The sequence below is a fragment of the Choloepus didactylus genome, chromosome 1 (assembly GCF_015220235.1).
Source record: "Choloepus didactylus isolate mChoDid1 chromosome 1, mChoDid1.pri, whole genome shotgun sequence".
NCBI lineage: Eukaryota > Metazoa > Chordata > Mammalia > Pilosa > Megalonychidae > Choloepus > Choloepus didactylus.
The window spans coordinates 216,120,085-216,130,593 of record NC_051307.1 but is presented as its reverse complement, the minus strand read 5'-3'; the positions used below and the strand labels follow the sequence as shown (position 1 = coordinate 216,130,593).

Genomic DNA, 10,509 nt, shown 5'->3' with positions numbered 1-10,509 from the left:
TTTTCTTCCCTCTGCTTGTACCTCTGGCCACACTAAGTCTCTGCTCGCCCCCCTTCAGGCCCCCTCCCTCTCCCCTCTGATAATCCTTCTCTTTATTTTAGAAAAACACAAAACCCGGTTCCACGCGGTGCTTTAGTGGCTAAAAGTGAAAGAGCTGCCTTGGCAGAATTCAGCTCTATGAATCACTTCGGAAAATTGGTTCGACTGAATGGCCTTAGGAGGGAAAACGTTTTAATAGGATCCAGGGGAGGTTCTGCTGTTTCAATCTGCTTCTTAAACAGGTGGAGATTGGACCTTCTCAATTATACAAACAGTAAGTACCCATCAGCGAGGAAAGCTGCCCTCCGAATCCTCCCCGCGCACAGCGCCAAACCCGCAGCAAAGCTGGGCTTTGCCTCAGAAACCTGATCAGAAATCAGCGGTTCTGATCGATTAGGATCTCAAACAGTCCTCCAGCTCGGCGTGCCGTGTCCCCCATCCGCGGGAGGGGGGCCGACAGGAGAGCAGGAGGCACAGCCGCCGGGCACCGAGGCCCCGGGATCCCGGCGCGCGGCCCTGCTCTTCCGGACGCTTCGGGGTCGTCCTTAAGCGGCGGGAGCTCTCTCCCGACCTCCGACGCCAGCCAAGACGAGCTCATTGCTTTTGCATAAATTAATATTTCCCCATTAACAAGTCCTGTCCACCCCCTCCCAGACGCGGCGCCCGCGTCCATGCGCCACATCCTAATGAGGTAATTATCATTTGCGCGTGTTCGGGGCTGGCGCCGGCTCCGTGGATAAATGGCAGTTTATTAGCACGATGCCCAGCTCGGCTGCGGAGGGCTAAGGGAGACTTCGGCAAGTAGACGGACACTCCGGGGCCCTATGGGGCGGCGCGCCGGGGGCCCCCGCCCTCCTCGCACCCCCCAAATCTGTAGGCCCCCAAAGTTGTGAATCACGCATAGAACTCTGCCTAGGTTTGGGTTTGGACTCTCCCTCCCCCCTCCTCTCCAACCAGCAAAACCATCACGATTCCACTCCCTCCCCCTCCCGTCTTTTCCCTCTTTCGCGATTCGCAAACCTCTCGCACTTTCTCGAGAGGAGCGCGGGCGCCAGTTGCCTCCTTTAAAGTTTGAGGGGCGGTGGCAGCGGCGGCCGGTAGGCGCGGGGGAACATAGGGGCCGCTACGGGAGCCGCGCCGCCGTCCATGTCATTCCACTTCAAGTGACTTCATGTGATGTCAGCTGAATGTAAAAGACAGTGATCTCACGCGGAGGGGAAGATGTTTGCCATCAAAATGTGACAGAGAAGACACGCTGCATGGCTCAGAACGCATCTCCTTGGCGGTGGGGGAAAGAGGTAAATAGGTGGGTCTCCCGGTCCCCTTTAACTTTGCCCCTTCACTGTCCAGCTCCTAGCTTGCGTGCGGAGGCCGGGGTCCAGGGAAGGGCTCAGGGGAGTTAATTTGAGGCGCTTTTCTTTCTTTCCTTTATATCTCTCTCCTATTCCTTTGTAAACCCTCCTCTTCTTCCCTCTTTCAAAGTCCCAGGGTAGCGGCTGGGGGTTCCTATGTGCGCCCTGTTAATGGGCGGTAATTTGGTACCCTTGGGTGCACTTTGTTCTGCCCTGTTCATTTGAATGCAAATGGGTGACCTGGGCCTGACAGGGTGCTTATTAAATTGCGGTTTCCCTCCTGCCTTTTCCGGAATGCAGACTTAGGCTGTGCCCCGGTCCAGTCCGGCTGGGCTCGGCTCGGCTCGGCTCCCTGCGCCATGGCAAGCTCGGCTTCCCTGGAGACCATGGTGCCCCCGGCCTGCCCGCGTGCTGGAGCGTCGCCGGCCACTTCCAAGACTCTGGCCTTTTCCATCGAGCGCATCATGGCCAAGACTTCGGAGCCCCGCGCGCCCTTTGAGCCCCGGCCCGGGGCGCTGGAGGCGGACGGCGGCCCGGGCAAGAAACTGCTTAACCTCTGTTCACCGCTGCCCTGTATGATCCCCCTCCAGCCGCTGGGCTACGAGGTGCCGTCCAAGACGCTGCTCAGTTACTCTGAGCTCTGGAAAAGCAGCCTCCGGGCGGGCGGCGGTGGAGGAGGAGGAGGAGGAGGTGGCGGCGGCGGGGGGGCCCCAGTGTGCGGCGCCAGTGGCTTGTGCAAAACCAACTGTGGCGTGTGTTGCAAGGCCGAGCTGGGCCTGACGCCGTCCGCGCTGCCCACGGGCAGAGTCATCAAGCCTCAGGTCATCAACCAGGCAATGGGGCTGCCAGCCAGCGGCTCGCTCTACTACTTCAACTACCTGGACTCGGCCGCGTATCCGCCGTCCGAGCTGCTCGGCGGCCACCTCTTCCCGTCTGGCCTCCTCAACGCGCAGGGCCCCGCGGCCCTGGCCGCACACCCCAAGCTCTTTCTGCTGGAGAATGCCAAGTTGGCCGGCCTGGCCGCGGACAAGTTCCCCCATCAGGCCCCTTATTCCCACAAGGAGCGCCTGCCTGCGCCTCTGGAGCAGGTGCTGAAGGAGAACTCGGCCCTGACTGCAGAGCGCGGCGGCGTCAAGGGCCATGGCAAGCTGACTGGGGGCTCCTCGGACGGCAAGCCTAAGAACTTCACCTGTGAGGTGTGCGGCAAGGTGAGGCCTAGAGTTCAAGGGGGCCGGGAGGGGTGAGTAGCGGTGGCTGCTTTCCCGGTGCAACCTGGACCGCCCCTTTCTCTAGATGGGGAGCTCGCCAGTAGCTGCGCACCCAAATTGGGGCGGAAGGGAGGGTAGCTTGGCCTCAGTTTCCTATTCTGCAAAATGGGGATGGCCTTTTTGTAGGACTGGCGCCAGCAGCAGGTTGAAAAGCACTTTATAAATTGAAAGGGGCTCTGGTTTCCCAAGAGGGTTTTGGTTGCTGGGAATAGGCTGTGGCCTCCCAGGGCTGCTTCTAGACCCTTGTACGGACACACCACAAGGCCGCCTCGTGTCCCTCCATAGGTGTTTAACGCTCACTATAATCTCACCCGCCATATGCCGGTCCACACGGGAGCCAGACCGTTCGTGTGCAAAGTCTGCGGCAAAGGCTTCCGCCAGGCCAGCACGCTCTGCAGACACAAAATTATTCACACCCAGGTACGTGGCCCCCGCGCCGGGTCCCCCCGGCCCACCACACCCCGCGCCTGAGAGTTGGCGTCGGGGAGAGGACAGCCAAGCGTTCCCCTTTATCCCTCCCGTGGGGCCCGTGTCCCTTTGAGATGCCCCCGAGGTGCCCTCTCTCGGCTAGGCCCTCGGCCTCACTGTGCGCGTACCTCTCTCTGCAGGAAAAGCCGCATAAATGTAACCAGTGCGGCAAAGCCTTCAACCGCAGCTCCACGCTCAACACGCACATCCGCATCCACGCCGGCTACAAACCCTTCGTCTGCGAATTTTGCGGCAAAGGCTTTCACCAAAAAGGTAGCGTGCCGGGCGGGACCCTCTCCTCACCTGGGGATTCGGTGGGTCGCGGCTGGCAGAAAGGCGAAGAGAGATCCGGAGAGAGGGAGCGCGAGAGCTGCAGGCTAAGACGCAGCGTTTCTTTGGAATAGGGTTTTGCGTGCTTTAGGTGGAAGCTCTCTGGGCGGGGTAGTAGACCTTGCTGTATTCAGGGTGGGTGCACAGGGAGACTCACAATTTGGGACGTGGGAAAGAAGGAAGGGGGCAGGAAGAAAGGAAGTAGTAGAAGGAGGGGATTTTGCCTTGTAGGAAAAGGTTCCCTTTGTAGCTGTAACTCCCCTTTCAAATGAAAAAAAAAAAAAAAAAAAAATCGAAGCAAAATCCACCTCTTGGGAACGACATAGGACTTGAGGAAAACCGCCACGGTCCCCAGCGCCCCCAGGCCCAGCGCCGGGTTCGGATTTCCCAAAGTACATCTGTATTCCTGGGTGGTGGTTGGGGGACTAGAGGGAGTAACTTTTAAAATGAGAAGGAAAAAAATGGGGGACGCAGCTTGGGTTCGTGCAAATTTCTTCAAGCGAGTTAGCAGCCGGGAGAAGAACCCGGTGCATCTCCGAGCGACACAAAAGTTCCCCCGCCCGCCAGAGAGCGGCGGGAGGGATGCTGCGCAGGTCTCAGGGCCGGTTGGGGCAGGGCGCGGGGCCACCCGGCGGGCCTGGGCCCTCGGCCCTGTCGGGAGAGCCCCTGGCTTGACACAGATGAAGTTTGACAACTTCTTCACTCGGAGAGGTCGCGACTGCCTAGCCAAGCGTCGCCGCCTTTGCGCGGGCACCTGAGCCGTCCCCGGGACGCCCGAGGCCCCCCATTACACTCCATCCCCCCACTTTTTTTTTTTTTTTTTTTTTTTTTGGTCTCCTGTAGGGAACTACAAGAACCATAAGCTGACCCACAGCGGCGAGAAGCAGTACAAATGCACCATCTGTAACAAGGCCTTCCACCAGGTCTACAACCTGACATTCCATATGCACACCCACAACGACAAGAAGCCTTTCACGTGCGCCACTTGCGGGAAAGGGTTTTGCAGAAACTTTGACTTAAAGAAACACGTGCGCAAACTCCACGACAGCGTCGGCCCCGCCGCCCCCTCAGCAAAGGACCTGACTACTCGGACAGTGCAGAGCTGAGAGCTACTGCTTCGCTGTCCCTTTCAGCCCTGTCCCATCCCCTAAACAGATCACACGTAAAAACTCATTTCTAATATTAAAAAAAAAAAAAAACTATAGCAGAGAGGCTAGAATCTATTTATCGAAACCAGCGTATTTTTGGAAAGCTAAACGTTTCCTCGATGACTGGCAGCAAACGCGTGGCTCCCACCTTTGTATATTCAGGAAACTTTATTTAAATCCTGTGCGCCGAAACTTATTTAATTCCAAGGCCTCAGCTTTTCGGGCTGCTGGTTTTAACCCCAGCCTGTCACCGTGAGCACCCCGGAAGAGCGTGGCGCCCCAGCCTTCTTTATACAGCGATGTAAATTCTCCTGTACAAGCGAACACGGAATATATACATATATGTGACTAAATAAACGGAATCATTAGTGCGCGTTTTTCCCCCCTCTTCCGTCGCCGTGAGGTCAGCTCACCAACCCCAAAGAATGCAAAGGAAATAGGCGTTTTTAGCACCCCCCACCCCAAATGCGTCTTCTTTTGAGGTGCTGGTGCCACGGTGAGACCAAACGGGTGCGCTGGAGTGTTAAGGCCCCCAGTGGGGAGGGCGCGTAGGCCTACATCAAGCCTCCAAGTGGTGCCAGGTTTCGATTTGGTGACTTCGGATGTTTGGGTTTCTGGGTTTTGCTTCATTGGGTTGAGAAATAGCAAAAAAAAAAAAAAAAAAAAAAAAAAAAAAATGTTAAAGTGGCATGGATCGGGGAGCAGATTTTGCGTTCGTCCGCGGGAAAAGCGGGGGTCAGCGGCCAGTGCACTGCCTTGCGGGGACGTCTCTGGATACGTTCCCTCCCCTGGGCGGCCTGAAGGGGTCAACCCCCGCTCCCAATCTTCCCAGGCACCGAAAGCTGAAGGCGAAAGGTCCCAGCCTAGCCTGACCGGTCGGCTGTTAGTCTGGGGCCGAACGACTTCGCGGTGCCGTGAGCCCTGAAGCGGGAAGGCGCGCCAGGGTTCCTCAAGCTCGCTGCGGCGGTAGCCGCCGCCGCCGCCGCCGCCTCCAGCTTCCTGATTACGGCGCAGTTAGCCCATTTCCTGAATAGCTATCTCCGCCGCCGAACACGCTGATGAAATGATCTCACGCTTGCTTTCTAAGTAATGACCCAAATTAAGAGAGAAAACAGAGACCCTTCAAACAGCATTACATTAATCATCTAATCATTCCCAGGAGGGGGCCGGCCACCGCCGCCCCGTTTGATCCGAATCTGGATAATCAAGAGCTCGGATTAACGGCTCGGCGCACTCGGCCTCTCCCCCCAACCCCTACTTTTAATATCCGCGCCACGATTCAACCCACGTCTTCTGGAACAAGGTTCTCTAGCGCGGGGAGGAAATGAGGCGCGGGCCCCCGGCGTGCGCTTTCACGCACCCTCGCCAGTGCCCGGGCGAGAGAGGCTAGGTGCTGGCCCCATGCGGATTTCTGCTGGGGGCTGCTATGTGGGAGGGAAAAATGGTTAGCCGCTAAGGGCAATCGCCAAGTAACTCCGAAAGTGACTTAGTGACGGTTTTATCTCAACGACTGGTGTAGAGTAGGCGCTTAGTGCACTGTGCACCAGTGACTTCCACAAGTACATTTCCCGAGCTCTTGCTCCATGCCAGGCACTCGACACACACCGCAAACTGGGAATTATTCCTACTTTACGGACGAAGAAATTGTGACAGAGATAGCTAAGTGATATACCCAGGGAACAGGGCTAGGTATGGTCGGGATTCGAACTCTGGACTTCCAGGTTCAGGACCCCAAGGTCGGAGCCCCCGGAAGATGTTCGGTAGCAAGGTGGAAGATCTGTACTGGTCCGAGCCAACGGTAAGGTCCCCTGCTCGCGGACCCATTGCGCGGGGAAGGAGAATAGTTGATCTTGTTTGCACAGTGGACGGCGACAGCTTCCCCAGGCTGTCGCAGGAGGTATTTTTAGTACCTCCGATTCAGAAATAGGAACATGTACATTAGAATTCCATTTCCTGAAAGGAGAGCGTCCTCGTTTTTTGTATTCTCCCCACCCCCCAACAAGTCTGGGGAGATGCAGCCAGGGGAGGGGGAATGAGGAAGCGAGGTGGAATTTAAATGTTAGTTTGTTCTGGCTGCAGTTAGCTGAAGGAAGATTGGGACCCAGAGGAATATGCAGATTCAACTCCGAAATCTCGGTGGGTGCCACCCACCCCAGGAAACCCCAGGATGGGCGAGGAGGACTTGGCGGCTACGGGTATGGAAATACCGCTTGCTTTTCCCAGACATCTATTCCTACGGAGATTACAGGCCGATTTGAGGAGCCCAGCTCCCTTCCTTGTTCTCACACAAGGTTTTATTAGCCCACCTTTCCCCATTTCTGGGAGATCCTGGGTGCCTCATGAAAGTCCTCTCAGCTGAATTTTTTTTTTTTTTTTTGGCCTTCCGGAAAGAATCCTTTGCAGACATGCTTCTTGGAGACCAGGCAATAGTCAGGCCAAGCTCACCTTCATCCTAAACAGCCCCAGAACGATGGACAACTGGCACACACCCCAAAATCTAGTGCAAAAGCATCCTCTTGAAGAAGTGGGCGGGGGTTGGGAGTGGGGGGGTGGGCAAGTTGGCCTGCATGCTGAGATGATCAAGTTCTCCTCTAAACTTTACAAAAAAAAGAGAAATAAATAATAGATGGGGCACCCCCATCCTGTGAAATCATTTCCCTAACCGTCAAGTGAGAGAACATTCTTGGAGAAATTCTTCTGTAATAAGAATTTCTTTTCACAGAAGAAAGAAACAAAGGGGTCATCCATTTCACAAAACTCGAGAGATGTGTTTCCGGGTGACAATTCTGAAGAAGGCTGAGGGATTGCTTGTTTGCAAACTGGGCAGCATATAAAAATAAAACTATGGGCCTTGCTCTCTTGGACTGCTCATCTCTGCAGCCAGGGAGAGATGCAGTGGCTATGGTTCAGGGGTTTACCTGAGTAGAATTTGTTGTACATCCAACCTCCCTGAGGTTGTTTCTCCATAACCTGATTGTTACTTAACCTTCACACAGTCTCCTGTCAATCGCTCTCACCTAGGAAGGTGTTATTTCACATCTGGTGGTAATTGTAGATAAACAGAGTTCTTCCGTATCTATAGGGCTTAGCTTTGCTTTTGACAGGTTCAAAGTCATTCCTCCCAGGTTAAATATGTCTGCTTCTTTCAGAGGTGGGATTCAGGGATTCCTTCTCCTGAAAGGTAGTGCGAAGAAAAAAGGAATCTTCTGACCGGATTACTGAACACGTTTCTCAGACGGTACACATCCTGAAGCCAGTGCTGAGTCCTTTTGGTAACTATCATAGCTGGGACCCTTCTTAGTTATTCCCCATGCATCGGAATTGACGGGTGAAAGGCTCTGTTTTCTCATTGCTTTTTTTTTCCTTCTTAATATTAAGCTGTTTGCATGACTTGTAGTTTGCAATATTAATAAATGACTTAAACAAGGTAGTCATCAGCTGCATATTAATATTCTAACCTTGATTAAATTGAAGAGGCCGCCCTTAAAAATATTTTTAAAAAAAATCAAATTGCGGGGGAGGGGAATCCTGTCACAGACACAAAAAAGACTCCAATTATCTTTTCCCCTACAAGATGTTTGTTCTGTCCATGACTGCTCACACTTCAGCAATCTTGCCAGCAAGACTCAAAAAAAAAAAAAAAAAAAAAAAAAAAAAAAAAAAAAGCCCTCTTCCAAAGCCACAGCCTTGTGCATAACAGATTGAACAGTCCTATTGCCTTAGGCGGGTTAGAGGTTCCTCTCTGCAAAGACGATGCGGAGAAGTTGCCAGCATCCAGACACATTTTGGGGGACACTGTGCTCATTCTTTCGTTGCTGCAGAAGTGAGTCTATATGCTCCCCATTTTGCCCACAAGTGGGTAGGTAGAGGGCTGTCTGAACCAGGACCAAGAGTTAGAGCAGCCAGGTGTCCAGGTGTGCTGGTGGTGAGCGGTCTGGGGGAGAAGTGGGGATAAAAGGGAGGGGGGGAGGGGGGCTGCCAAAGAGAGGACAGGAGTCTTGAGAAAACGCTGGGAAATAAACAACCTCAAGGCAGCTGCGTTGCCCTTTTCCCTGCACTTCCCTCTCAAACGTCTGAGCAACCAGTTTGCTCCTAGAAACATGTTAATTGCCAACGGAGCTCATTAAGGCATGCACATGCAAAACACAGCAAGAAAGATTAAATGGACAAAAGCGCAATAATGAACTGTCAACAATCGGGCCCATCTACGCAACCAGGATCACTCAAGAATGAGGCATTTAGAGGCAACAAAGGATTGTCTGGGATAGGAAGAAAAGACGACCTAGACTTTTGTTTAGTCAACACAATTGATTACAAATGAGAGATTAACAGGATAGCTTCAGGTTTTTTTTAAAAGAGGCAGAAAAGAAAAGTCCAATTAAGTCCACCGAATGTTAACTACATTGCGTTCCATGCCTAGCCCCAAAGAAATTCTCATTAAACCATCCCTGGCGATCCCTTTTGGAAAGTAATTTGTCTCCCTGATGGAGCAGAGAAAGAGAATCGTGTAAAAGAAAGCGTTAGTTCTTGGCACAATGAGCTTAGGAGACACACTAGAAAGAGCCAAAGGGGGAGTTAATGAGCATCTGACAAACTGCTTGGATTCAGGCCTAGAGAACAGCGATGAAAAGATGAAATTGGCCAACAACTATTCTTTATATCAAACATAAAAAGGCCAATCTGAAATGGGGCTGCTCAAAACTGGTTGAAAGTACATAGCCTAAGAAAAGAGAGCCACGGCCAGAACTCTTGTGGACAGTGGACAGAGTGTGAAGAACTCAGCACCCCACGAGCTAGGAAATAAGCAGAAAGGTGGGCTCTCCATCAGGGAGCAAACTCCAGCCCAGGCCTTTGGAGGTGCTGATTTGAAATTCTTGGTGCCCAACTCCCAGTCTCAGGGTGTTTCTTTCTTGGGTGAAAAATGTATCAGGCCAGCCTTTGAGTATTGCCCCAAAGTTCTGGTAATTAGCCCCTGGCATTCACCAAACCACTCCCCTCTCTTCTCTTAGAGCTGGAGGGGCCCCAAGGGGTACCATATGTCACCAACTCACATTCAGTCCCACTAACCTTCCCCCTAGTGACCATTCGAAACCCTTACCTCCAAGTGGTTGCCTTCCTAATTATGCGTGGAGGAGAGGTGGTGAGGAAATGATCTCACGGCGGCTTTGTGGACAGGTCATAAAATATTTAAATTATATCTCACAGTTGTTCACCTGGCTTTTAAAAAACCACCCATGTTTAATGTTTCCTTTTCTGAACAAACAATAGTATATGTCTACATGAAACACATATTATGTCTTAATCAAACATACATGTCCAGACAGCCCAACAGCAGAACTGTTTGGAGGTTCTTTAATACTCAGTGTTTTTTAGAGCCAGGGAAACAAAATTTAGAGGTATGAGATGGTTTTCAGCTTAGTCCACCAGCTAAGGAACTCAGAACAAATGTATGTGGATTCTTAATGCCTTATTTATCCCATCTTTGAGATGGGATGCATGCCATCTCAGATACTAAAGTGCAGCATTTAAAGTCTTGAGTCTAGGTTTTGTATTTTACTCTCAAATCCCTGGTAACAGCTATCACATTTCTGAGGGCTTGGCTTGCACTTCAGGCACTGCTCTTGCTTCATGGAAAAATATACTGGTATCTAGAAGTAAGGAAGGGGGAAGAAGTATACCAATTCAAAATAAAAACAGTCATCTAAGACCAGGGACAATTTTTGGTTTTCAAAGCACAGAGATGTTATAGAATCTAGAAAGGTGGGTTTCCAGAAAGGGGGAAGAAAATGAGACTTTTCTGTTGCAGATGAACTGGAGTCTTAATATACAGTATCTTGTTCTTTACCACAGCATCTTGGCAAGGCCACATTACTGACACAACTGTCATTGTTTCTGTCCTTTCCT

The 10,509-nt window shown here is 52.3% G+C and overlaps 1 protein-coding gene across 3 annotated transcripts; it reads left to right on the top strand.

Annotated features, from left to right (window-relative positions):
- The first annotated feature begins 280 nt into the window (after nt 1–280).
- FEZF2 (FEZ family zinc finger 2) lies at nt 281–4,959 on the top strand. 3 transcript variants are annotated; one of them, XM_037829137.1, is made up of 6 exons: nt 281–313; nt 1,223–1,345; nt 1,692–2,599; nt 2,945–3,079; nt 3,268–3,400; nt 4,301–4,959. In XM_037829137.1, exons 3-6 carry the CDS (start codon nt 1,751–1,753, stop codon nt 4,561–4,563), a joined length of 1,380 nt encoding a protein of 459 aa, XP_037685065.1. In that variant the 5' UTR covers nt 281–313; nt 1,223–1,345; nt 1,692–1,750; the 3' UTR covers nt 4,564–4,959. The 3 variants fall into 3 exon arrangements, with proteins under 3 accessions (XP_037685065.1, XP_037685070.1, XP_037685064.1); XM_037829142.1 differs by having other exon boundaries at nt 287–313; nt 1,223–1,337; XM_037829136.1 differs by lacking the exon at nt 281–313 and having other exon boundaries at nt 1,100–1,345.
- The last annotated feature ends 5,550 nt before the right edge of the window (nt 4,960–10,509 follow it).

Coding starts and splice junctions, on each gene's coding strand:
- FEZF2 (XM_037829137.1), top strand. CDS start 1,751: ATGGCAAGCTCGGCTTCCCTGGAGACCATGGTGCCCCCGGCCTGCCCG. Junction 2,600..2,944: donor CCTGTGAGGTGTGCGGCAAG/GTGAGGCCTAGA, acceptor GTCCCTCCATAG/GTGTTTAACGCTCACTATAA. Junction 3,401..4,300: donor CAAAGGCTTTCACCAAAAAG/GTAGCGTGCCGG, acceptor GGTCTCCTGTAG/GGAACTACAAGAACCATAAG.